General features: G+C 45.7%; 1 protein-coding gene across 2 annotated transcripts; it reads left to right on the top strand.

The window, feature by feature from the left end:
* The first annotated feature begins 4,400 nt into the window (after positions 1-4,400).
* On the top strand, positions 4,401-26,228 carry SEC24C (SEC24 homolog C, COPII coat complex component). 2 transcript variants are annotated; one of them, XM_052640121.1, is made up of 24 exons: positions 4,401-4,520; positions 6,248-6,447; positions 9,438-9,573; positions 14,768-14,943; positions 15,155-15,520; positions 15,822-15,958; positions 17,192-17,260; positions 18,549-18,660; positions 18,880-19,007; positions 20,126-20,264; positions 20,467-20,582; positions 20,756-20,880; positions 21,038-21,229; positions 21,436-21,529; positions 21,744-21,860; positions 22,202-22,372; positions 22,864-22,960; positions 23,055-23,200; positions 23,425-23,563; positions 23,703-23,821; positions 23,925-24,104; positions 24,367-24,558; positions 24,793-24,882; positions 25,031-26,228. In XM_052640121.1, the coding sequence occupies exons 2-24, from the start codon at positions 6,276-6,278 to the stop codon at positions 25,169-25,171; spliced, it is 3,354 nt and encodes a 1,117-aa protein (XP_052496081.1). In that variant the 5' UTR covers positions 4,401-4,520; positions 6,248-6,275; the 3' UTR covers positions 25,172-26,228. The 2 variants fall into 2 exon arrangements, with proteins under 2 accessions (XP_052496081.1, XP_052496082.1); XM_052640122.1 differs by lacking the exon at positions 17,192-17,260 and having other exon boundaries at positions 25,031-26,226.
* The last annotated feature ends 86 nt before the right edge of the window (positions 26,229-26,314 follow it).

Here is a 26,314-nt window from a genome sequence, read left to right as displayed (position 1 = left end):
GCTCTATCACTAATGTACATCCTTTCAGGGATGGTGCCTTCCCTGATGGGGTCATGGACTGATCCCAGCTGCTTTCCTCCAAAGCTGATTCCAAAATGGCAGCAGCAGGGGCCTCAATTCTCGAGCAAGGAATGGCTAGGTTTGTCCCACAGGTTGGCAAGCTCTCCAGAAAGACAGTGCCCCTTTGCTGTATGAATTAACCAATTAATCAAAGTGGATATCCATATGCCACTTGCAGTGCCGGGTACAATGTAGAGAAATTCTGACAAGCCTGCTCCAGCTGAAGTACTGCCTGTTTCATAAAGTTTTCCTGACTGTCTCCAAACTCCCTACCTATAGAATTAATCCTTCCTTCCTCTGGGCAAAAAATGTAGCTTGTTTATATGTCTGTTATTGTAGTTTTCAGCCAATATTAGTTTGTTTATATACCTGTCTCCCTAGGCTGTGAGAGTCTTGAAGGCAGGGACTGTGTGCAACAGCCAATCAATAGCCCACAGAGCAATGACTGATGTAACAGGTGCTCAATGTTTGCTGAAATAAATTACCTTTTACAATACATAGTTGGTCATGGAAAGGTGGCTATAGATAGCTGTGCCTAAACATGTCAACCCATGTTAATAACACAATATTTACTTATTTTTGGGTTTCCATTACATTAATATCTCTATATTATTATGATGCTGTAATTATTAAAAGCTACAGTTTCCTGGAATAGGTGCTCTGCTAGCCTGCTAAATGCTGTTTGCCTTGGTGTATGATGTAGTCATGAAAAGCTCTTGGAATTTAGAGTCAGAATTGGACTTGGATTCTTGTTATATTATTTCTTAGCTGTGTGACCTTGGGCAGTCACTTGACCTCATCAGTAAAAAGAGTATCTAAATATCCATTCATTCACTATTCAAACATTTATTGAGTATTAGCTAGTAATACCGGAGAAGGCAATGGCAACCCACTCCAGTACTCTTGCCTGGAAAATCCCATGGGCGGAGGAGCCTGGTAGGCTGCAGTCCATGGAGTCACTAAGACACAACTGAATGTCTTCACTTTCACTTTTCACTTTCATGCATTGGAGAAGGAAATGGCAACCCACTCCAGTGTTCTTGCCTGGAGAATCCCAGGGACGGGGGAGCCTGGTGGGCTGCCGTCTATGGGGTCGCACAGAGTCGGACATGGCTGAAGTGACTTAGCAGCAGCAGCAGCATCTAGTAATACATGTAAGCCATTGTGCCATACCAGTGGCTTTCAGTTACCTCTACACATTGAAATCACCTGGAAAACTTTGAAAGCTACTGGTTCCTTAAACTAGAACTGTGTATAGGATTAGATGATGTATAATGGCATTTTACATAGTATATAAATTTATATATTATACACACACACACACACACTCAGGCTCCTCAACCTTGCTGCTGCTGCTGCTAACTCGCTTCAGTCGTGTCCGACTCTGTGTGACCCCATGGACGGCAGCCCACCAGGCTCCCCCGTCCCTGGGATTCTCCAGGCAAGAACACTGGAGTGGGTTGCCATTTCCTCCTCCAATGCATGAAAGTGAAAAGTCAAAGTGAAGTCACTCAGTCGTGTCCGACTCTTTGCGACCCCAGGGACTGTAGCCTGCCAGGTTCCTCCGTCCATGGGACTTTCCAGGCAAGAGTACTGGAGTGGGGTGCCTGCTCCGTCCTCAACCTTAGGGATTCTAATTTTACTGGCCAGTTTTAAAAGCACTCCAGGTGATTCTAATGTGCATCCAAGACTGAGAACCAGAGTAGGGATACAGAAACCAGTGAAATGCAACGTATCAGTGTGTATTCTCAAAAAAACTGACTTTAGGACTGCTCTGGTGGTCCAGTGGCTATGACTCTGTGCACCAATGCAGGGTGCCTGCTTTGATCCCTGGTCAGGGAACTAGATCCCACATGCCACAACTAAAGATCCCGCATGCTACAGCAAAGAGCTGGCATAGCCAAATAAAATTAATTTTAAAAAGAGAGAGAAACTATGAATTTAAACTCTACTACTTACTAGGAGTGCACTAAGCAAGACAGAGGATACCTACTTTCTTATGCGTGAGCATACATGTTAGGACCGGAAAGATGGTGAACTATGTCTGGGCAGGGTGAAGCCACAGGAAACTCTGGTGGAGGTCCGTAGCGCTAGCGGTCCTGATGTGCAAATCGGTCGTCTGACCCAGGTATAGGGGCGAAAGACTAATTGAACCATTTAGTAGCTGGCTCCCTCTGAAGTTTCCCTCAGGATAGCTGGCGCTCTTGCACAAACCATGCAGTTTTATCCGGTAAAGCAAATGATTAGAGGTCTTGGGGCCGAAACGATCTCAACCTATTCTCTGACTTTAAATGGGTAAGAAGCCCGGCTGGCTGGCGTGGAGCTGGGCGTGGAATGCGACTGCCTAGTGAGCCACTTCTGGTAAACAGTGGCGCTGGTAAACAGAACTGGTGCTGGGGGAGGAACTGAATGCCAGGTTAATGAACCCATGGGTTCAGTGGGATAAATGATGTGGCAATTGCTCAACAAATGTTAGCTAAATTTCACAAATTACTAATCCAGACTAGTGGGTCTTCAATCTTCAGTGTGCAGTGGAATTATCTAGAGGGTCATGGCTTGCTGGGCCCCCACTTGCAGAATTTCTGATTCAGTATGCCTTGGATGGGCCTGAAATTTGTGTTTCTAACAGGTTCCCAGGTGAAACTGACACTGTTGACACCAGGATCACAGATTGAGAAACAAACTGTGATTTGACTCCATTATAAACTCCTGAGGACAGAAAAAATCTTGCTGTTTTCTAAAATATGCTCAACGACTAATACAGCTTCCAGCAAACACTAAAAGCGCAATTTTTAAAATGAACCATTTTGTGCCTCAGAATAACTAATATTTGCTGCACAATATGAGAGCAAGAACCACCCCCCACACACATTGGTCATAAAATTCTTAATTTTTTTCCCCTTTAAATGAAAGATTAATGAACAAGATGATAGCAAGAACTTTTCTACCCCATTGGTCATAAAACTCTGAACATTTTTTTCCCTTTTAAATGCTTCCACCAGTGCTCTTTTCCCTTTTCTTTTATTAAAAATTTTTATTCTGAAATGAATTGTACATAATACATATGTACTATTTTAAAATAACAATAAATATCCATGTGAATGTTAAGAAATAGAACACTGTTAATATTACTGATGCTGTATTATGTTCCTCCAAATTATACTTTTTCCTTCCCCAGAGGTAACCAACAGACTGAAATTTGTGAAAGAGTGCGCCAGAGAATTCTTTTTCTTTATAGCGTTATCACGTGTATATAATTACAAAACGATACAGTTTAAATTGGCCAAAAGCTTTTGTTTGTTCACTACTGTATTCCCAGAACCAAGACTCTGGCTTGGTACACGACAATGCTTAAAAAATAATTATGAAATGAAAAGATTATTGAAAGGATTAAATGTAGTTACGTATACTTTTAAAACTCCCACAAATATTATCTACAATTATTGTTATTCATTAAACAGGGTAATAATCATTTCACGAACTGTAGCTCTTCTTTTAGGCTGGGGGCATTCTTACAAATCATCAGCCTCTGGCAGAGCTCTGCATCTAAACCTAGGCGCTATATAAAAATGGTTAATAATGAAAAAAAAGTTAATAAGGGCTTCCCTTTACTGAGCACTTACTATGGTGCCAGGCAATGTGTGACTTAATTCCATCCTCTCAACAAGTTATTACAATGGCATTCCTCTTTTCTCCATTTTACAAATGGAAGAAACTGAGGCCGAGATTAAATTACCCAAGTTAGGGAACTGCAGGGACAGAACTTGAACACATGCTGCCTAAAAGCAAAACTGCTATCCTTTAAAGTCTAAGGGCTTCAGCAACTCCCTGGTGGTTCACTGATTAGAACGCTTGAATTTTCACAGCCCAAGGGCACGGGGTTGGATGCCTGGTCAGGGAACTAACATCCCGTCAGCCACATAGCCCGGCCAGAGGAAGTAAATGTACAAAAAGTATACTATATCAGAATAATCATAATTTTTTAAAATCCCCAAACCAAAAAACATTATACTTTCCATTCCGCAAGTCTTATGACCGGCAAAGGTCATGGGTGAGAGAACCTCCCAGACGGAAATCAAAGGGGCCAGGGGTCAGCAGGAAGTCGCCAGAAGACTTTGACTAAAATGCCATTGGAAGGAGAGTTACTAAAGAAAGTTCAGTCGCATTTCGGTTTGGGGTGGGACCATAAAGTTACCACGACATCTCAGAGGGGGAAAAAAAAAAGGAAATACGTAAAAATCCTCAGAAGCCCCCGCAAACGGCCATCACAGAAAGGAAACTAGGGCGTGCGCGGAATCCGGGTTCCTCGGCGCGTGCCTAGGGCAGACGTGGCAGAAGGAGGGGCCTTGGAGCGTGGGGGGTGGAACTTCCGGGGGCGACGCGCCGGCCCCCTCGGAACCGGAAGTGGAGCCTGGGAGCCTTGACGTTAGGAACGAAGTCGAACCTGGATCTGGAGCCGGGTGAGGAGTGGCTTCGGGAGGTTGGTGGGTAGGAAAGCAGAGGAGATGCCGGGGTATCACTGGCCAGGTCGGCGTCCTGTTTGCCAAGGAAGAGAGAGGTTCGGGGGCGGAGCCCAGGGAGAGACCCTCACCTCATGCATCCACAATCCAGAATCAGTCCTAGACCCTCCTTTTCTCCTGGCCCAGATTCCGGCTCCCGCTTCCTGTCCGGAGCCTGTTGAAGGGCGCAAGACGCTCGATCTTCTACTTAGAGCAACAGTCTTCTCATCGTGGCCCGAGAAGCTTGCTTGGTTTCTTGGTCTTGATCCCTGGCACTCCCAGCCTCCACAGCTCGACTACTTTCAGAGTTCTAGGGAAGCTTGCCCCGCCCCCTGGGTTGTCACCCTTGACTGTCCACGCAGAGTGAAGTCGAAACTTGAGCCTGACTCCAAACTCTTGTGTGTGTTTGCGGGAACTATTTCCTCCCATCCCCACCCCCACACCGACTTCAGGAAGATAAACGGGAGGGGGACATCCGTCAAGCTTAATGTTATGACCTGTGCAAGGTTCAGGATTTGGAAGAATAGCTCCTGAGATGGCTTTAAATTTAAAAAGTTCTAGTGCAAGAGCAGCTCAGCTTTTCTGTAGTTAAAGTGGCCCTTCCTAGCACAGGCGAGAGGCCCATTGTTCCACTGCAGCAGCTATGAGCTCTTTTGCTTCCTGGGTTCCTTCTGTAGGCTAGTTGGAGTGATCAGGTTGTGTTGAGTAGATGTGATCAGATAGTCCTGTTCTTGGAAGGATCCTGGAAAGACCCTCCAATTCACTCCTCTGTTGTTGGGCAAGATTGTAATAATTTTGGATGTGGCCTAGATTCATGATAAGCCTATAAGGAGAGCAGAAAGAGTTGGAGAAGTGCCTTGAGATTTGGAATAATTACAGTCCCTCTGCTTGAAGGATAAGGTGAATGATCTTTTCCCATGAAATCTAACTTTGCTATTGATCTTTGAACTGTTTCTCTGGGTTATTGTGTGAGGTTTTTGTGCCAAACCTGCACTCAGTTCTAATCTGGTACATTGCTAGAGTTTTCAGCTGTCCTTTACATTTAGTGATTTTAATGCTTCAGTACTAAGGTCCATACACTCTTTTGGTGGGAAGACTGAGGATGGAGTAAGCACTTGATTTACTGCAGTTTAGCCTAAGAATGTCATTTTTCTAAATGGTCACTCTAAAATTTGTCTTCTGAGGGGGAGGGGATTTAGTTGATCTGTTTTAGACATGCAGTTTGAATGATTAAAAATGACTAGCACACTGCAGGGTATTCAGTTTTGTGGAAGGAATGGATGCTAGAGTGAATGAACAGAAAGTGGGAACATTGTTTCATTTACCTGTACTATCACAATAGTTCATCAGTGGCAGGACTTCTTATATGACTAGACACTAGAAATCATACCACTAGGGAATGGAGGCTGCTGCTCCATTCCACTGGGCCTGTCTGAAGTTGAAATTTATACCCTCTTGGCAGTGACAAAGCATAGGGTTCAGAGTAACAAAATCCTTACTTTGAGGAGGCAGTCTGTCTACTGTCTGGGGAAGAAAATTACAAAGATTCTGTAATAGTGTGAGAATGATTAGGCTGATCACTGCCTGATAAGGTCAGTCCTTTTCTAGCTCTATTTCCTACCGTGAATAGTGCTTTCACTTTAGAAAGTTGATTTTGACTAATTTCTGTCTTCTCTCCCATCTAATAGGTGAGACCAAGTCGGGGATGCTCTCATAATGAACGTTAACCAGTCAGCTCCACCTGTGCCGCCGTTTGGGCAGCCCCAGCCCGTCTATGCGGGGTATCATCAATCCAGCTATGGTGGGCAACCAGGGTCCACAGCCGCCCCCACTCCCTATGGAGCCTACAATGGCCCAATACCAGGCTATCAGCAAACCCCTCCCCCAGGTATGTTTCCAAGCTTCCTTTGAGCTAAGGAAGGGAATTAGTAATCTTCAGGTTGGGTGGTATTGCCCTACTTAAGCTGCCTAAAGAGTTGTGGTGACTGGGATTGAGGAACATGAATCTGGCTCTTGGTCACTGAGAGTCCTGTGGGCAGTCTGCCCTTTCCTGTTTTTATATAAGGTGACTGTGTCTTTAAAACATCTAGTAGGGTGTCCCATCTTCCAGGTTCAATGGCAGTTTACTTCATGTTGGTGTCACCCTGTGCAGCCTCACCTGGCTGAATTGTTCACAGCTGGATGGAAGGACTGTGGTCATAGTTCCTCCAGAGCCAGTGATAATTTCTCTCATCAGACTTGTGGTTCTATCTATACATGACTGTGGGACATAGGGATAAAAAGTATGATGTTTGTATGCTTGGGTTTTGGTGCTTCTCATATCTTTTTGGTGATAGCATTCCTTTTCCTTTGAGTTTCTTCAGCTTCTTAGACGTTGTCTAATATCAGGGAAATTAAAGGAGACTGGTTAGGGTCAGTGTTTGGCTTTTATATTACATTTTTCATGAAGTGGAGCTTGTAACCTGTGGGTTATTCATAGGGGGCAAAAGAAGATGGTTGACAATAGATCTTTGGTTAGGTGAAAGGGAAAGTGTTAGTTGCTCTTTGCGACCCCATATACTGTAGCCCGCCAAGCCTGTCAGACTCCTCCATCCATGGGATTTTCCAAGCAAGAATACTGGAGTAGGTTGCCATTTCCTTTTCCAAGGGATCTTCCTGATCCAGGGTCGAATCCACGCCTCCCACATTGCAGGCAGACTCTTTGCAGACCCACATTGCAGGTTAGGGTTAGGGTTTGGGCCTTAGGGTATGCCAGATGCTTTATGCTTTTTAAGAGAGTTAATTCCATCATGAGATATGTGAAAAAGAAGGCACTAAAGAGGCATAGGTAAAATTTGAGAAATGAATGAAGTTATTACCTTTTTTAATTTTGCCATGTGGCATGTGAGATCTTGGTACCCCAACCAGGAATCAAACCCATGCTCCCTGCAGTGGAAGCTCAGAGTCTTAACCACTGGACCACCAGGGAAGTCCCAAAGTTATTACCATTTTTGTGATGACTTTGGGGGGAAAAAAAAAATTCTGGAGTGATGAGATTAGGTCTCAGGGCTTTGGAAGAGCCTTACTCTGGGTTGGGACTTTGGCAGGACAGAGTCCACGTCTGATTTGCCAAGCTGTGGCTTATCAAGATGGAGCTGGCATTGCCCCAAGAAGAAGCTCTGTTATTGAGAGGAAAACATACCTGGCTCTGTGATGGCTAGTGAGCAGGCCAGTGAATGGCTAGTGAATTCAGATTAATCATATTGCTGCAGGCAGGTTCTGTAGTGTCTAATCTCTACTGAGGGCAGAACAAAAGAAAAACAGTGGTTTGAACAGGGGTCAGCAGCATTTCCAAAGTGATATGCCAAGTAACTAATGGCTTTTTTTTCTGCATTTCATGTGGGAAGGATGATTAGCAGTCATGCTGCTGCTAAGTCACTTCAGTCATGTCCGACTCTGTGCAATCCCATAGACGGCAGCCCACCAGGCTCCACCATCCCTGGGATTCTCCAGGCAAGATTACTGGAGTGGGTTGCCATTTCCTTCTCCAATGCATGAAAGAGAAAAGTGAAAGTGAAGTCACTCAGTCATGTCCAACTCTTAGCAACCCCATGGACTGCAGCCTACCAGGCTCTTCCATCCATGGATTTTCCAGGCAAGAGTACTGGAGTGGGGTGCCATTGCCTTCTCCAGATTAGCAGTCATAGAAGTAGCTTTGATGGCAGCTCTGGTGAGCAGAACACGCGTAGTGCAGCTTTTGTGAAGACATAAGCGACAGCAGTAACTGGAGGCCAGGAGACCTGTCCTGAGGGCTTCCCAGGTGCACTAATGATAAAGAACCCGCCTGCCAATGCAGGAAACACAAGAGACCTGGGTTCGATCCCTGGGTCAGGAAGATCCCCCGGAAAAGGGCATGGCATCCCACTCCAGTATTCATGCCTAGAGAATCCTCATGAACAGAGGAGCCTGACAGATTACAGTCCATACGGTCGCACAGAGTTGGGGACAACTGAATCGACTTAGCACACATGTACAACCTGTCCTGACTGAATAATTGGGCAGAAACAAAGTCTCCGACCCATGGGAACACTTCCCTGAGCCATGTACCATTGGGAGTGTCAACATTTAGAAGTGGATGAAAAGAAGGTGCTTAGGATCTGTAGAATATATGAAGAAGAGGTTGGCAGAATAGTCTAAGGGGCGCCTTTCTTTCTTTTTTTTTTTAAAGAATTAAAAAAATTATTTATTTACTTGGCTACATTGGGTTTTCATTGCGTCATGTGGGATCTTTCATTGCAACACATGGATTTCTCTAGTTGTGATGCAGGAGCTTAGTTGCTCTGTGGCATATGGGATCTTAGTTCCTCCACCAGGGATTGAACCTCCAGCCCCTGCATTGCAAGGTGGATTCTTAACCACTGGACCACCAGGGAAGTCCCAACGGGTATGTCTTTACAACCTAGTTCAGCATGTTCTTGGTCATCTGCTAAGCCGCCTTTCTCGCATATGTTCTGAGTTTCTGAGTTCTAGGGTGGGATCTTTTCCTTAAAAGAGTTGATGTTTTGTCTAGGGTAAGAATATTAGACCGTCCTGGATTGAGTGAGGGTGTATAGTGATCACAGGAAAGCTTTTCATTTTTGTAGCTCTGGCTACAGCTTCACTAGTAGTATACCTATTATACCTGTTTAAGAGAGTGAAAACTCTCTGGCTGGGCATCCATGTTCAGAATTTCTTGTAACTGGAGTTGCATCCTGATGGTGTCCTTTTCATTGCCAAGCTATGATATTATACTTGTGATATTGCAGTGAAGATTGGAGCTTATTGATCCTTGCTTTGCATTCCTTGCTCAAGGTGGAGGAGAAATTTCCTAATTTCTTAGCTTCTCTTCATTACCCTCAGGTGTTTCAAGAGCCCCAGCTTCTTCAGGGGCACCTCCAGCCTCGACAGCACAGGGCCCTTGTGGCCAGACTGCATATGGCCAGTTTGGCCAAGGAGATGTACAGAATGGACCAAGCTCCGGTGTTCAGATGCAGAGGTATGTACTTGGGTCAACCTAAAATTGGTCTGATGAGACTGGAAGGATTAGGAATGTATGAGGGCCTATTTTACTTTTCTTTTCTTTTTGTTTTCCCTTTGTTTTTCTCTTAGATTCCTTTTCCTCTTCCTTTCATCTTTTTGTAATTCGTTTTCCTTTTTCCAGATTAGAGATGCTGCTGCTGCGCCTCTGTGGGTTATTGACTCATTTAAGCACCTGTGTTGTCTGGCATTTTCTTTCCATTTCTGTGAACTTGAGTTTTTTCCTTGACTAGACATATCTTAAATAATTGTTACGGTCCTTCAGAACCTACCCTAAGGAAGAAACAGGAAGAAGGAACCTTAGGATTATTTATGTCTCTTTTGACTTCCCCTTTCCCTCTAGAACAGGAACTTAGTAGGATTTATTGGTTAATTTGGGTGTGACCAGTCATGAAAGGAAAGATCGCAAAGGAAAACTACATAAATGGTGAAAACTTTGGTGGTGTGTGACCCAATAAACCCTTGTCTCTGTGTGGAAGTCCATTAAAGAAGGGCAGTCATCTCTGTTGGAATGCTGTTTGTATTTTAGTAAACAAAGAATGAAGTATAACTGTGGTAGGATGTGTAGTAGTGGAAGAGTTGCTTTCTGACATTTTTATTAGGTGTCCAGAATATACATTTTTAGCATCAAATGTAAGCCCAGAGGACTGAGCCTTGGAGCTTACCAGCTTATAAAAGGCATTCAGAGTAGGGGCCATCAAAATGCAATGAGAAAGACCAGTAGTGAGGTAGGTTAGCCAGGGTGTCATAGCATCCTGAAATTAGGTAAAGTAAGTATTTTAGGAAGTCAAGAGAGTAATCAGGTGTGTCACTTGCTGCTGAAAGGTGAGATGTAGACCAAGAATTGACCATTGGGTTTGACATCATTGACAAATGTAGTTTCAGTGGAGATATGAAGGCAGCAGTCTAGTTGGAGCAGGTGAAAGAATTTTAGCTGGGAAGTGGATTAATGTAACCTAAAACCCTTCTGCTATAAATGTCTAGAAAGGGGAGAGGAAATAGAAACAAATTTTTTTTTTCAAATGCATAATCAAGCTTCAAGGAAAGTTAAATCCTCAAGTGCCAGATAACAAGTGGGAACTGAAAATCAGAGTGGTAAGTTGATATTGTGGCTGCCTGTGCAAAGGGTGGAAATTATCTTGAGGACCTAGGGGCTTAAGTTTAAGCAGGTAACTTGGGCATTTCTGAGCTGAGGTTTAGAACTGAAATCTTGTTTATGAAATCTGGACTTAGGCTACACTTCAGTGAACAGGTAAACTAGAAAAAAAAATCTGTACACTGGCAGAGGGAGATAATGAGGAGTCCTGATTCTCCCAGGCTGGCTGAGGATAAGTTGCAGGGAGTTGGGGGCGGGGTGTTTTTGGACTGCATGTGAACACCAGGGATCATTTGGGGTGGTGAAAATGTTCTAAAATTGGATTCTGGTGATGGTTGCACAACTCTTTAAATTTACTAAAAATCATTGAATTGTACACTTAAAAGGAGTGAATTTAATGATGTGGAAATTACAACTTAAACTTTAAAAAAAACTTTGATACTGGGCAGCAGTATCATTGGAGTACCCTCCAGAAGCAAGTCAAATGCTAAACAACCACTCTAACTCAATTCAGGGATTTCTCAAAGGAAAAAAAAAGATTAGACTATGAGAGGAGAGCAGATAGTAGGCTATTACATTGATTAAGGGACTGTAACTGTCAATATAGGATTATGTACCTACCTAAGAGAAGGCAAATAAAGGTGTTTTCAGAGACTGATAGTTTACCCTGTATGGGCCCTGGCTGAGAAAAGTACCAGGGAATAGACTAGGGGGGAAAAAGGAAAAAGAACCTAGAAAGAAAGATCTTTTAAAAGAGATATGAATAGTAATTAAAGAAGTAGAGATAGAGACTTCCCTAGCGGCCCAGTGGTTAGGACTCCTCATTTCCAATGCAGGGGACTTGGGTTTGATCCCTGAAGGGGGAACTAAGATTCCACAAGCTGCATGGTGTGGCCAAAGGGGAAAAAAAAGCATAGACCAATTTTTTCCTAATGTTTGGCTAAAAGATAAAAGCTTGAGGGGGATGTGAGGTTTTAGGGCAATTTGATTGGATTTTTAAAATCCAATCCAATTACATCTCAGTTCATTGAGATGTAATTCATATACCATGACCATTTAAAGTGCACAAATTTAATGATTTTAAGTATATTCACAGATATGTGCAACCATCACTATCATCCGTTTTAGTACATTTTCATCACCTCAGGAAGACACACAGTATCCTTTATCTGAGGAGCTATCCCTATTCAGCTTTTCCTTAAATCCCTCACTCCCCCAACCGTAAACAACCACTAATCTACTTTCTGTCCCTATAGACTTCCCTATTCCAGATATTTCATATTAATAGAATCGTATATATTTTGTAACTGATTTCTTTCACTTAACATAATGTTTCCAGTGTTCATTTATGTTGTAGCATGTATCAGTACTTCATTCTTTTTATTACAGTATTTCATTATATGATTATACCACTACATGTTCTTTATCCATTTATCTGTTGATGGACATTTGGGTTGTTTTCACTAATAGTTGGTTATTTTTTGAGATATTTGTATGTTTTTGTGCTGATGGGAATGATCAAGGAGAAAGACATTGAGTGGGAAGTACTTTGGAAAGAAAAGTTCCAGAATGGAAAAAGATATTTACACATAAAGTAGATAAAAACATAAAATAGTGTCCAGAATATGTAAAGAACTCCTACTAGTCAATAAGAAAGAGTCAGTTCAGTTGAAAAAATAATAAACAAAACCCGGAATAGTATTTTATGAAAGAAGGGATACTAATGGCCAAAGAACAAATTAAAGAGCGGTTCAACCTCATAAATGAAGAAAAAAGTAAACGGTAAAAACCAAAACAGAATTATCCTATGTATCAATCAGATTGGCAAAATTAAAAAGCTAATAGTACTGAATATTGCTGAGCATATGGATTATCAGGAACTCTCCTCATCCACTGGTGGTCAGATGCAAATCAGTACAACTACCATGGGAAAATAACTTGGAATTATCTGTTAAAATTAAAGATATCATATCATATAAACCAGTAATTAAACTCATAGCTGTATGCCTTAGAAAAAGCCCAGGTAGGTATAAGTTAAATATATGATCGAACATAGTAACATTATTATTGATAATATCCCAAACTTAGAAAACCTTCAATATCCATCTGTAGTAAAATGCTTAGGTAAATCGTGGCATATTTATTTAATGGAATAACATTTCATGATGAAAGAGAATGCTAAGTGCAGCAGCATAGATGAATTCATAAACATGGGGTTGAACAAAAGAAGCAAAACTCAAAGTACGTATGATGTGATACTGTTTAACAAAAGTTTGAAAACCTGACATAACTGAATTATATTGTTTTAAAGACAAGGGAACAATTTTTAGAAAGTTGGGAAAGTAGTTATCTTTGGGAGAAAGGGGGCTTCCCTAGTAGCTCAGCTGGTAAAGAATCCGCCTGCAATGTGGGAGACCTGAGTTTGATCCCTGGGTTGGGAAGATCCCCTGGAGAAGGGAACGGCTACCCACTCCAGTACCCTGGCCTGGAGAATTCCGTGGACTGTACAGCCCATGGGGTCACAAAGAGTCGGGGACAATCCTGAGTGACTTTCACTTTTGGGAGAAAGGAAAGGGTTGTGAGGAGAGGCACACAGGGCCTTTGGTGTATTCCATTTCTTGACTGGCCTTTTGGTTACAGGGGTGTTTGTGTTTTTCAGCAGTACACATATGTTTTATGTATCTTTTTCTATTTATGTTACATTTCACAATTTTAAAGTACACTGGACTAAGAATTGGGCCTGGACCTGGGTTCTAGTTCTAGTTTAGCCTGCTACTTTTACCCTTAGTGTTTTAGTTTTCCATCTGCTCGGTTCCCTTCATTAATTTGCTGTAAGAATTAAAGCATTTAGAGATGCCTTGTAAATTATAAAGCTATGTGCAGATAAGGTGTGAGTTTATATGATAGAATACCAGTAGGCAATTGAGAGTATTATCCATATTAATAGAGTAGTACCATGGAATACAATTGTTCTGACAAGGATTTATAAGCATCTGCCATGGGCTAACAGTATGTTTGTTACTATGGGAGGCAAAAACTGCAAAACCCAGCAAAGAGCTTAGGGAGGTAAGTTTCACTAGCATAATGCCCTGAAAATACTAGTTGAATGAACAAATGAAAAGTGAAACTGCAGGACCAGTAGAAGCTGACCAAACATAATAAAGTTCCAGTTATTTAGAAAGACAAAGTAAACAGGAAGTATAAATCAGGATTTCAGTGTAATAGGCTACTATGATGAAGAATTTGATTCATTCTTGAAATCCCAGAAGGAGCTTGTTATGTACAATAATCTATGCTGTAGATTTCTGCAGTAATGTTACTATAAACCACTGGTGCAATGGCTAGTTGGTATGCAGTGATATTACACTGATGCTGTATTTGTATTTTAATGTGGCAGGTGGTACCATGGGAGTATCCAGCACAGTTATTCAAGTAATGAGACTTTGCTGGATAGACTCAGCTAGCAGGCTGCCTGGCTTATATCCTCTGTGTCTAGCCCTTAACTCTGGTGAGATAGCATCATCTTTCTCCTTAGTAGAGAATTCCAAACTTAGCTCACCAGCTCTTCTGATCTTAAGAGATTTCTAATACCTTTCCCAGGATTAAGTGATCCTTTGGTTTAAAGGTTAAACAATCAAACTGCATTTGTTCAAGCCCACATTTGTTAAGCTTCTGTTGTGTTAATGCTTCTGTGGACCTTTCATTTCGACTTCTTCAGTGCTTTTGAATACAGAACCGAAGTGGCTTGTCAACAAAGGATTAAGGCAGAGGAGGTGATAATCTAACTACCAGAGTAAATACTGTTTGATCTGAGGGTGCTTGGCACGTGTTTTTGGAGTGAACCTAATGGAAAACAAGGTTTGCCCTGAATAATCACAGTGTAGATTATGAGGAATGTGATTTATCCACAAATATATAAAAATATGAAGCCATATAAGAGCCCAGATGAGAGTAAGATGCTGTAAAACAGTATTGTTTCCCATGTAATGTGGGGCTCCTGTCAACTTGGGAGGGATTCCTGGCCCACTAGAAGCTTCTGCCTTCCATCTCTTCACAGGCTCCCTGGGTCTCAGCCGTTTGCGTCTGCCCCATTGGCCCCTGTGGTCAGTCAGCCAGCTGTGCTTCAGCCCTATGGGCCTCCCCCGACAAGTGCACAGGTGACTGCTCAGCTGGCCGGAATGCAGATCAGTGGTGCTGTGGCCCCAGCCCCTCCCACTTCGGGGCTGGGCTATGGTGAGTACCTATGACCACAGGAATACTGTTTCCTTTTTAGAGGCATCTGTCTCTGGGGTATACCTGGATCCCTTTTATTTCTTTTATGTATTCCTCTAAGCCCCAGCAGATGGGACAAGTCATTCCTGCCCCTCGGGTGGAAAGGAAAGTGGTTTGCTGAACAAGGAGGCAGAATGACTGGGGTTCTGACTCTACTTCTTCTACTTCTCAGGCCCGCCAACATCACTGGCCTCAGCCTCAGGAAGTTTCCCTAATTCTGGTCTGTACGGCTCCTATCCTCAGGGCCAAGCTCCTCCCCTTGGCCAGGGTCATCCGGGGGCCCAGCCTCCCCAGCGATCTGTCCCACCACAGGCCTCCAGCTTCACATCCCCTGCCTCAGGGGGTCCTCGGATGCCTTCGATGACTGGTCCACTCTTGCCTGGACAGAGTTTTGGGGGGCCCCCAGTGAGCCAGCCCAACCATGTGTCCTCACCTCCTCCTCAAGCTCTGCCCCCTGGTACCCAAATGACTGGGCCCCCAGGACCACCACCACCTATGCACTCCTCCCAGCAGCCAGGCTATCAGCTGCAGCAAAATGGTGAGTTTTTCCCAAGGACTACCTAGGAGCCAAAAGCTTCAGCTATTCAGGTGTTTTCATTGTTGTTGTTATTTGCTTCTAGTATTACTTGCTAAGTGGTTAACTAGATAGACAGCTTCAGGGTATTATTACTAAGATGTGGGATTTATAAGATTTTTTTTTCTCATAGTTCAGATAACAAATGGTTATTACTGTACCTCTCAATTCTGTGTTTATAATAGGAGTCTAGTCATTTCCGTGAGGCCTTAAGAAGAGATAGGGAAGGAATATTTTGTTCATCAACCTTGCCCTTGTCTCCCAGGTTCCTTTGGACCAGCCAGGGGCCCTCAGTCCAATTATGGAAGTCCCTACCCAGGAGCAGCCACTTTTGGCAGTCAGCCTGGGCCTCCTCAACCATTGCCTCCTAAGCGCCTGGACCCTGATGCCATCCCGAGCCCTGTAAGTAGATACTTATGTGGTCCTGGGGAAGGAGCTTGTGGCTATCAGATAAGTGAGTCAACCTAGATGAGATGTTTGCCTAGCCTTTTCTGATTATTTTTCCCTTTTGTTCGTCATGTTGCAGGTGTAGAGCCTACATGTAATTTTTGACTCTCTAAATAGAACTTGACGTTCCAGAAGTATTTTAGGGGTATTTTTACTTTATAGCTGGGCAGGAAAGGAAGGGAAGCCAGGAGTGATCAGCAGTGTCATAGAGCTCTGGGTTGCTGTCACCACTGGACAGAGCCTGGAAGCCTCTGCTCTTTTGTGGAGTACTGGCTGTGTCCAGGTCTTGTCCTCTTAGATCTAGTAGGATAGCATAGCAGTCTTCTTAATGGTTAGAGCTGGCGGGGAATCTCTGGTGTTATTGGTGAGAAAAAGAAAGCCTCTCTGGACTCTTTCTGCCTCTACTTGGATAGTGTTTTAGGAGAAAGCCTTCGATACTTTTGCTTGCTAGTCTTCTGCTGTGTGGATGGAGAAAAGTGATCTACAATTTCAAGGGCAATGTGGGGAAGTTCCTTCTCCCAGGAAGAAGGTGAATCTTACCCTTAGAGCCATCAGAATGCTCACACCTTCCTCATCATACTCAAGAGTGGAGGCTGATACGGTATTCCCAAGTGGAGGCCACTGTATAGTTCTGTCTGCAACATTTGCTATGTCAGTTGCCTCACCATGCTTAGCCATTGTCATATTCCATCCTGTTCTCTTCCCTCTTCCTTTGGGGAACCATCATGGTGAGGGACCCAGCTGGCTAAGGGGGACCCTAGAGGATGAAGGAGTGCCTCTTTCCTTTTTCCTCTTTTAGTGAGAAGGAGCGTCTGGTTGGATATGAGGGGAGGCTTCTTTCAGTGTAAGAGTAGTTCTTACATGGGAGGCTTGGCCTTTTGGAGGGAACATCCCTCTTCTTCCTTCTTAAAATTTCTCCCATTCAGCCCCTCCATATAACCCCTCTTGCCTCCTGTTTGCCCCCTTCCTTATCTTTCTACATCATAGTCTAAGCCATTAAAGGCTCTTTTTTGGCCCAGAAAAATTTGGAATTTCTGATCTAGAGGGGGGCCTGATTTCAGCAGTAGGAGCTGGGCTCCAGCTGTTCATGTCTAACTCATCAGGGCTGAGAGAAGTAACATCTGCTTCTTGTTCTTTTGTCTCCCTCCCTGTATTCCCCTGCTGCCTTTATTATTAAAACACTAAAAGCAACTCAATGAGCTGCCTCCTCAGCAGAAAACCAGGCACAGAATAGACCCTGATGCCATTCCTAGTCCAGTAAGTGCAGGGGGTGGGTGTGTGTGTGTGATCCCTGTGTTAAATCACCCGTGCATGCCTATGACCTCATCTTCACCTCATCCACCATGTCCATCCCTCTCCATCCTCTTCCCTTGGTCCTTCTAGACCCTTGCTTTTACAAGCTAGAAGGATATGCATGCCTCAAGTCACCATATAATGAAGTAGCAAGCTGTTAGCAGTGCCTTTAAGTATGGGATGGTAGAAGGTCAGGCTCGAAGGGCGGGATCAAGTAGCTTGTTAAGCTTTGGTTTTAGCCCTGCTGGCTCCTCCAGGAGCCTGCCTGTGACATATGATGGAACAGGACAAAACAGTAGATCCTTCCCTTTTGGGTTTGATTTGTCTACAGCTTGTTGCGGAGAAACATGGGTAGGTGGCTACTAATGTACAAGTCTGGGAAACTGGCATTTCTTACAGGGAAAGGGACTGCTGGTTTGGGAAAGTGTGGGTCACTTTCTCATCTGGAGAGTCTGTTTGACTCTGATATATTTCTAAGCTTCAGCTCTTTATTCTATGGGACACAGAGTCTTATTTTCCCTTTACTTTTTCTGGTTTTACCAAACCCATCTTGAAGTAACTGACAAAGGTTATCAGTCTGCACAAAGATCTGATCACCAGCTTTGCAATATCTCTTTTTTTTTCCTTCGCTGGGTCTGTCAAAATGTGGGGGACTGAGGATTGGGCTATAAGATCCTCTTCTCCCATGTTTACACACTGATGCTTACCTGAAAATAAGGCAGCATCTGCTTCCTCACCTTACCTGATCATTTCTGGCTGTGTAATCCTCTCCTCACCCTGTCCCTTCTGCTCTCATTGAGTGTAGAGTCATTCCAGGTAGATTTCATTTTTACATGGTTACTGTTGTCTGTGTTCCTGCTCTTGGGGAGAGAAGGGGAGGGGAAGCCTCGATGGGGAGGGAAGTGGAATCTGACCATGTCTGAAGGCTTGTGATTAGAGCTGGAGCTTTCCTGGAGTAGGTATTGTAACAGGGTGATCACTGTTTATTGGGGGTCAGGGCGATTCATAAAGAAGCCCTTTCTCAGTGTTGCCCATGCAGCAGGTTGCTGCTGACTACAGAGTGGAAGATTGGCATTACCGCATTTTATATGATCTCCGAAAGGAGAGCAGGCCTGGTGCATGGGGTGTGTTCCTTGGCGAATTCTTAGTTTCTGTGCTGCAGCTCCAGCCTTTCTTTCTCCTGCCTCTGGGACGTGGTACTCCCTTCTCCCTTTTCATCTGTCGCTTCATTCATTTCACTTCTTCCCTACAGATTCAGGTTATTGAAGATGACAGGAACAACCGGGGTTCAGAGCCATTTGTTACTGGAGTGCGGGGCCAGGTGCCACCCTTAGTCACCACCAACTTCCTGGTGAAAGACCAAGGTGAGAAGGGCAATAACTCCTCCCTGCAGGACTTTTTCTCCAGCATTGTCAGCTTATGGATGGGGCTCTTGTCAGAGACCAGTCCCTCATTGGTCTCTAGGGGGACAGAGCCACCGTCACCTCTAGCATCTGTTGGGGTGATGGGGTGTGTCAGCAATGGCGAGCTGGTGTCTGGAGTGATTCTGTGATCTGACTCAGCTTTTCCATCCCCTCCTTTAGGAAATGCAAGTCCCCGGTACATTCGATGCACATCCTATAACATCCCTTGCACCTCTGACATGGCTAAGCAGGCTCAGGTGCCGCTGGCAGCTGTCATCAAGCCGCTGGCAAGGCTGCCCCCCGAGGAGGTGAGTCAGGGACAGACTAGAGTATAATAAGAGGGAGGAAGTGAGGGGGAGTGAGGATAAGACTTCTTCCTAGATGTGATTCTGGCAGTCACAGTGGATGAAGGCTTGGTTGGTCGGGAGGGGAGCATATCGTCAATAGCTTTCTATCCCAGGGCCCATGCCTGAAGAGGGTGATAGGGAGGAAAGCAAAAGCCCAAGAAATTGCTGGATGGAGCAGAGTTCACACGTGAAACACATTTTGAAAAGAGTCAAGGCCAACTTGTAGGGGAGAAGACAGCTGGAGGCAGGAGCCTCCTGTAGCACGGTCATCACCTGGTGATGAGAGGCACGTCACTCTGGTTTTTCTTGTACTCTGTCCTGTCATCCCAGGTAGGTTAGAAATATTAGGACAGCATATTAAGAAACAGAATCCAGGGGTCCTTCTTTTACCTGGTTTGGGCTATAATCTGTCACCCAATACCTGGAATCAGGATGAAAAGAGAGAGCACTTGGAGCTGCTGCGCCATGCCGTGGTGTATATACACTTGTGTTCATGCCTTAATGAACTTGGGGGCGGATTTCTCTATAACTGGACATTCAGGGCTCACCTTACATCCTGCTGCTTTGTCTTGTTCTGTCTTTTTCTCTTTCTCTTTTCCTGAGTCTCAGTGAGGGTGGCTGGACACTTGCCTGCTGGTCTCTTATCTGTAGGGTAACATCTGCCTGGGGTGTCAGTAGGTATCACAGAAATCCAGGGATTGGGGAGGACAAGTGTCACAGATACTTGGGTGGGAAAGGAAGCAGGAACGAAGGGGATTGAAGATTGGGCCAGAAATGAGAATCCTGGGTAATCTTTGACTTTCTCCTCATGCGCCCACGTCAGCCCCTGGCTTGTTTGGGCCAGTTCCACTGTTGCTCTTCTCTTTCAAGAAGTGAAGTTCTAGAGATGAGGAGTAAGGAGAGGGACTATAGTCCTTAGACCCTTAGGGACATTTGTCCTCATTCCCCTTCTCTCTGCTCCCTCTGCAGGCAGACTGTCTGAGCCATGTTCTTCTCCCTCCAGGTTGTTCCTCCTCATCTGTTCCCACATATCACTGTAGCTTCCTTCTGTGTCTGAGCCCCTTCCCTTTGCTCCTTAGGCTTCACCGTATGTTGTCGACCATGGAGAGTCTGGCCCTTTGCGCTGCAATCGTTGCAAAGCATACATGTGCCCCTTTATGCAGTTCGTTGAGGGAGGGAGACGCTTCCAGTGCTGCTTCTGCAGCTGTATCAACGATGGTACGTTCACAGAGGCTGGGGCTGGGGGATCCTGACTGCATCTTCATTATTCTCTTTCTAGTTAGATAGATGAGGCTCCATTGTTTAGGAGATGGGGACGTGAAGTGCCTCTGGGGCTGTGGGGCATTAGAGTGAGCTCAGCCAGGACCAGACGAGGACCAAAAGCAGACCCATGAGTAACACTCTGGCCTACTCCCCACAGTTCCTCCCCAGTATTTTCAACACCTGGATCATACCGGCAAGCGTGTGGATGCTTATGACCGTCCTGAGCTGTCCCTGGGCTCTTATGAATTCTTGGCCACTGTAGATTACTGCAAGGTGAGGGAAGGGAGCATGGGGAGGAGCAGTGGGTGAAGGACAATGAGACAGCTGAGACTCGCTGTGGTCATTTCCTTCACCCTGTCACTGTCCCCTTGGATGTTGGCTTATCTCTAGTCAACTGACCTGCTTACCGCTAGCCCTCTCCCCTCCAACATTTCCTTCTTTTGCAGAACAATAAGTTCCCCATCCCTCCTGCCTTCATCTTTATGATTGATGTCTCCTACAATGCCGTCAGGAGTGGTCTTGTCAGGCTCCTCTGTGAGGAGCTCAAGTCACTGTTAGACTTTTTGCCTAGGTGAGAGTTAGGGGCCAAGGTACTCCTAGGGATGATCATGGCTGGGGAGGGGGCGCAAGGGTGGGTGGTTGGGATAACTCAGCACGTGGATCCTGACGTCATGCAGTTGGCTGGTGGAGAAGGTGGCAAGTCTGGGTAACAACATCCCTTTCTGCAGGGAGGGCGGGGCAGAAGAGTCAGCAATCCGCGTTGGCTTTGTCACCTATAATAAGGTGCTCCACTTCTACAATGTGAAGAGCTCATTGGCCCAGCCACAGATGATGGTTGTATCTGATGTGGGTGACATGTTTGTGCCACTGCTGGATGGCTTCCTGGTCAATGTCAGCGAGTCTCGGGCAGTCATCACCAGGTAAGAGTCAGATTGTGGGGGAAGAGAGTCAGATTGTGGGGGTAAAGTGAGGTGGAGGGCAAGGTACAACCACAGAAAGCCAGTGATGGACACAGGCTATGCCTCAGGAGTTCTCAGAGTCTGGGGGCCAGATGACTTTTTGGGGGAATTGAGGGATCTGAAATTTGGATAGAGTTTTGATTGCCTCCCATCACCTATCTCTTAAGCTTATTGGATCAGATTCCAGAAATGTTTGCAGACACAAGGGAGACGGAGACAGTATTTGCCCCAGTGATTCAGGCTGGGATGGAGGCTCTGAAGGTAAGGCGAGAGTCCTGGGCAGCCACCTGTGTGACACTTTCTTCTGAGCATCTTACCTCTGGGATACAACCCCTGTTTCTTTAGTGACTGGTGACTGTCCAGTGAGTCAACTTGTCTGACATAGTTGGCACTGAATAAATGACAAGGGACGGGATGAATGAATAATGGATGAATAAAGGAAAGAATGGACCAGTAGATCTCTCTCCTCTTCTAGGCTGCTGAGTGTGCAGGAAAGCTCTTTCTATTCCACACCTCCCTGCCCATTGCAGAGGCCCCAGGGAAACTGAAGAACAGAGACGACAGGAAGTTGATCAACACAGACAAGGAGAAGGTGTGGGACTGGGAGCTGGGGGGAGGACTTCGCATCACAGAGGAACGTGCTGTCTCTTTACAGTGCAATACTCTTAACTTTCTCAAGGGGCTACTAGGACTAGATCCTCTGTCCTTTCATATCTGTGGCTGCCAGCCTTCTCCACCGCTCCCACACCTCTCTACCCCATCTAATCCCAAAGCCCTTGGTAGACTTTTTAAAGAGAATGTTCTACTACTATTGCAAACTGTAAGGTAGCTCTGAAGTCTTACGTGTCCTCGAATAATAGCCCATATTACATACATAGTTCTCAAACAGGGTGGAACTCAGGTCTCTGAATACCTTCTTCTGTTCCTGCCTAGACTCTGTTCCAGCCTCAGTCAGGTGCCTATCAGACCCTGGCCAAAGAGTGTGTGGCCCAAGGCTGCTGCGTAGACCTCTTCCTCTTCCCTAACCAGTATGTGGATGTGGCCACCCTCTCTGTTGTACCCCAGCTCACTGGTGGCTCTGTCTATAAATACGCTTGCTTTCAGGTACGGCACGGGACTCTGGGTGGCACGTGGAGGCAGGACTGGAATGCCTGCCTACAAGTGGAGTGGCTCCTTAGCTACTGACTCATTGATAGGAATATCACTGAGAAGACCACACAATGTGAAGAAGAGTGTAGCGAAGAGGAGCACGGGGCTTGAAATGAGCCCGGGGTTGATACTCTGGCTCTACCACTTAGCCGCTATATGACCTAGGATAAATTACTTATTTTCTGCTTTGTTTCTTCATCTATAAAATGGGATTTTAAAGTAGTTTTTAAGTAGGGTTTGTCATCAGGATTAAGTGAGCACATGTAAAGCACTTAATGTAGTACTGGGCATGTAATAAGTGCTTAAAAGCTTAAATAATAACATCGTTATTATTACCTTTACCTTATTGTCATTACGATTCTGCAGGCTTGTAGAGTGGAGAGGGTACAGGGATTGTTGGTGGATTGTATGTAGTAGGTGATGTGACTCTGGGCCTGGGGATGCAGGTGGAGAACGACCAGGAACGGTTCCTGAGTGACTTGCGTCGGGACGTCCAGAAGGTTGTTGGCTTTGATGCTGTGATGCGGGTCCGGACGAGCACTGGTCAGTTCTGGTTGGAGACGAGCAGCTGAGCGGGGGCCCTCAAGTCTGTGCGCCTGTCATATCATTAACCATGTCCCCATCCATGTGGCCTCAGGTATCCGTGCTGTAGATTTCTTTGGGGCTTTCTACATGAGCAACACCACAGATGTGGAGCTGGCTGGGCTGGATGGGGACAAGACGGTGACTGTGGAGTTCAAGCATGACGATCGGCTCAACGAAGAGAATGGAGCCCTCCTGCAGGTGCTGGACAGGAAGCAGGGGTCGGGGAAGAAGTGTCAGCGGTCACTTCACTGGATTTAAGTAGGCTATAGGGAAGGGGGTGAGGGGTGCGCAGAGAAGATAGAAGAGGCTGGAGAAGGGATAGCTCCCATCTTTCTTCTAGCTTCATAAAATAGCGAAGAGGAGGTGTCGTGAGGGTCTTGGTGAGGGAGGGGTGTGAGGTGCCCCTCTCACTCTCCCCGTAGTGTGCCCTGCTCTACACCAGCTGTGCAGGGCAGCGACGGCTCCGCATCCACAACCTGGCTCTCAACTGCTGCACTCAGCTGGCTGATCTGTACCGAAACTGTGAGACTGACACGCTCATCAACTACATGGCCAAGTTTGGTGAGGGCAGAGGCCGGGCAGAGTGGGATCGGGGCTGAGGATGGACAGCAGTCCAGCATTCCTGGGTGGGTGTGATGGTGGGAAGGCACCCGTGATGGAGTGGCTGACCAGTGACTATGCTGTCTCCTTTCCCATCCAGCGTACCGGGGGGTCCTAAGCAGCCCTGTGAAGACTGTTCGCGACACTCTCATCACTCAGTGTGCCCAGATCTTGGCCTGTTACAGAAAGAACTGTGCCAGCCCCTCCTCTGCGGGACAGGTGGGGCAAGCTTGTTGGTGGAGAAGGTATTGGGATACACCTTTGCATTGGGAGGGATTTCTCATGATCATGATCACTGACTTTGTTTTGATAACTCCCTTAGTTGATCCTTCCTGAGTGCATGAAGCTCCTCCCTGTTTATCTGAACTGTGTATTGAAGAGTGAGGTCCTGCAGCCTGGAGCTGAAGTCACTACTGATGACCGTGCCTACGTCCGGCAGCTGGTCACCTCCATGGACGTGGCTGAGACCAATGTCTTCTTCTATCCTCGGCTCCTACCGTTGGTGCGACTGAATGCTGGAGTGTGAGACGCTGTACTGAGAAAGGGGCATCATAGGAGGAGGAAGGGAAGGATTAATACTGTCTGTATCTGACACTAATACATTTTTACCAATATTATCTGATGTAATATTTTCATACTGAGAGTTACTCAGGTGCTTAGTTTTCAGAAATTTTGTGTGTATGGGGGTGCAGGATGGGCAGATGCAGGTGGGCAAACGAGTCTTAAAGTCATTGGTAACCTTTTGCCCTCTTCCTTTTGTCCAGACAAAGTCTCCCATTGAGAATACCACTGAACCACCAGCAGTCCGAGCATCTGAAGAGCGTCTAAGCAATGGGGATATATATCTGCTGGAGAACGGGCTCAACCTCTTCCTCTGGGTGGGAGCGAGTGTCCAGCAGGGTGTTGTCCAGAGCGTCTTCGGCGTCTCCTCCTTCAGTCAGATCACCAGTGGCCTGGTGAGGGCAGGGCGTCAGGGAGAGTGTGGGTGTGGAAGTAGGCTTCCTGATAAGAGTAGAAGCCAGTAAAGTTAGTGTGCTCATTCTCTTAAGTAGCAGGGGACACTGAGAGGGAGGGTGCTGTCATTCTTCACAGGCTTCCATATTTCAGATAATGCATAAATCTGTGCTGCCCCATCTTGTCTACTGGATTCAGCATACCTTACCATAAGGATATTGAATTTTGTGTTTCAGAGTGTTCTGCCAGTTCTGGATAATCTGCTGTCTAAGAAGGTGCGAGGCCTCATTGATAGTTTGAGGGCACAGAGATCGCGGTACATGAAGGTAACAGTGATCCGAACCTGCATTTCTTACCTTGTCAAGTCCTCACTCTGAAGGCGGGGTGGGAGAGTGAGCGCCTAGATAATGGGATTTCAGGGCATATGGTTAATCCTGTTCAGCCCTGCCTCATGACCCTGTATTCTGACTATAGCTTATTGTGGTGAAACAAGAGGACAAGCTGGAGATGCTGTTCAAACACTTCCTGGTGGAAGACAAGAGCCTGAGCGGGGGAGCGTCCTATGTGGACTTTCTCTGTCACATGCACAAGGAGATTCGACAGCTGCTGAGCTAGAGCACGTGGGTAACCAGCACAGGGTCCAGGCCAGCTTCCAGAAAGTACCCAGGACAGCAGAGAAACTGGGACAGTTCCGTATCTTATATGTCATGTAAGCTGACCTCAGTCTCTCTGTGGGGAGGGGGAGGTATAAGGAGACACCTTCTTTCTGGGCTCAAGTATCCTACCACTCTGTCATGTCCTGCTGTTGGAAGGTGCCCCTATCCCCTCACTTTATCCTCCTTTTCCTGCTAATCCTGTCGTAATGAATGTAGTTTCTCAGTTCACTGTATATGATTTGGTGTTGGGGGATTTGAAGCCACCCAGACCCTGGCAATATTATGTGTCCCTTTGGACCAGCCTCCAAGAAGAGAAGGGCAGGTGGGATGGCACGGAGATCCCAGGGGGTCACTATGGCGGGGAGGGGCTGCTAATTCAGCTCATTGTCATCAATGACTTCCTATATTAGGGAAAACATACATACAGGTGCACAAGAGCTGGGCTGTAGGCCATAGATGGTAGATGGTAGGTGGTCAGTCTTGGGCCTGGAAGTCAACAGCCAACTCAAAGTGACTGAGGGTGGTTGATTAGCTTTCTTGCTCTGCTTCCACTGCTCTTTCTCCTGCAATGACCGATGATCCCTTGGTGGACAGAGACACATTATCAGAAATGAATGAGCCTGGGAACAGTTGCGAAGTATATTGAGACCTAGGAGAGGTATTAGCCTCCTTTCCAGCCAGAGCAGCCCCAACAGTGGATGGTTCTGTAGGGAGCCTGGTCATCAACTTGCAATACCTCACAGAGCCAGCCTATATACCACTCTGAGCTTCCGCTGGAAACACTGCTCTCCAAGCTGCTGGGGAGAGAGGCAGAAGTGGCTAGTCTCTCCTGCTAGGACACCACTCAGGCTTTGGTATTGACAGAGTGGCTGACAGTTATCTTCCAACCCGACCTGGCTGGGGCAGGACAAGGGCTAGGCTTGATGGTGGCCAGGCTTGCCTGCTCCCAGCCTGGGATGCCCCTGCTGTGGACCTCTCATTTCTCTTCATTGGTTTATTTTTCAATGCATCTTTAATTTGTAAAGAAATAAAAATAAATTAAGATGTATCCAGAAGCGTCATTTTTATCTGCCACGTATCACTTTCCCTCCAGTCCTTCCTG

The sequence above is a fragment of the Budorcas taxicolor genome, chromosome 5 (assembly GCF_023091745.1).
Source record: "Budorcas taxicolor isolate Tak-1 chromosome 5, Takin1.1, whole genome shotgun sequence".
Classification (NCBI taxonomy): domain Eukaryota; kingdom Metazoa; phylum Chordata; class Mammalia; order Artiodactyla; family Bovidae; genus Budorcas; species Budorcas taxicolor.
Note: the sequence above shows the minus strand (reverse complement) of the source record. Positions and strands in the feature narration are given on the sequence as shown.

Excerpts from the sequence above, each read along its gene's own strand:
- SEC24C (XM_052640121.1), top strand. The coding sequence starts at position 6,276 with ATGAACGTTAACCAGTCAGCTCCACCTGTGCCGCCGTTTGGGCAGCCC. Across the intron at positions 9,574-14,767 it reads TCCGGTGTTCAGATGCAGAG|GCTCCCTGGGTCTCAGCCGT; the intron begins GTATGTACTTGG and ends ATCTCTTCACAG. Across the intron at positions 21,530-21,743 it reads CTGGGATGGAGGCTCTGAAG|GCTGCTGAGTGTGCAGGAAA; the intron begins GTAAGGCGAGAG and ends CTCCTCTTCTAG.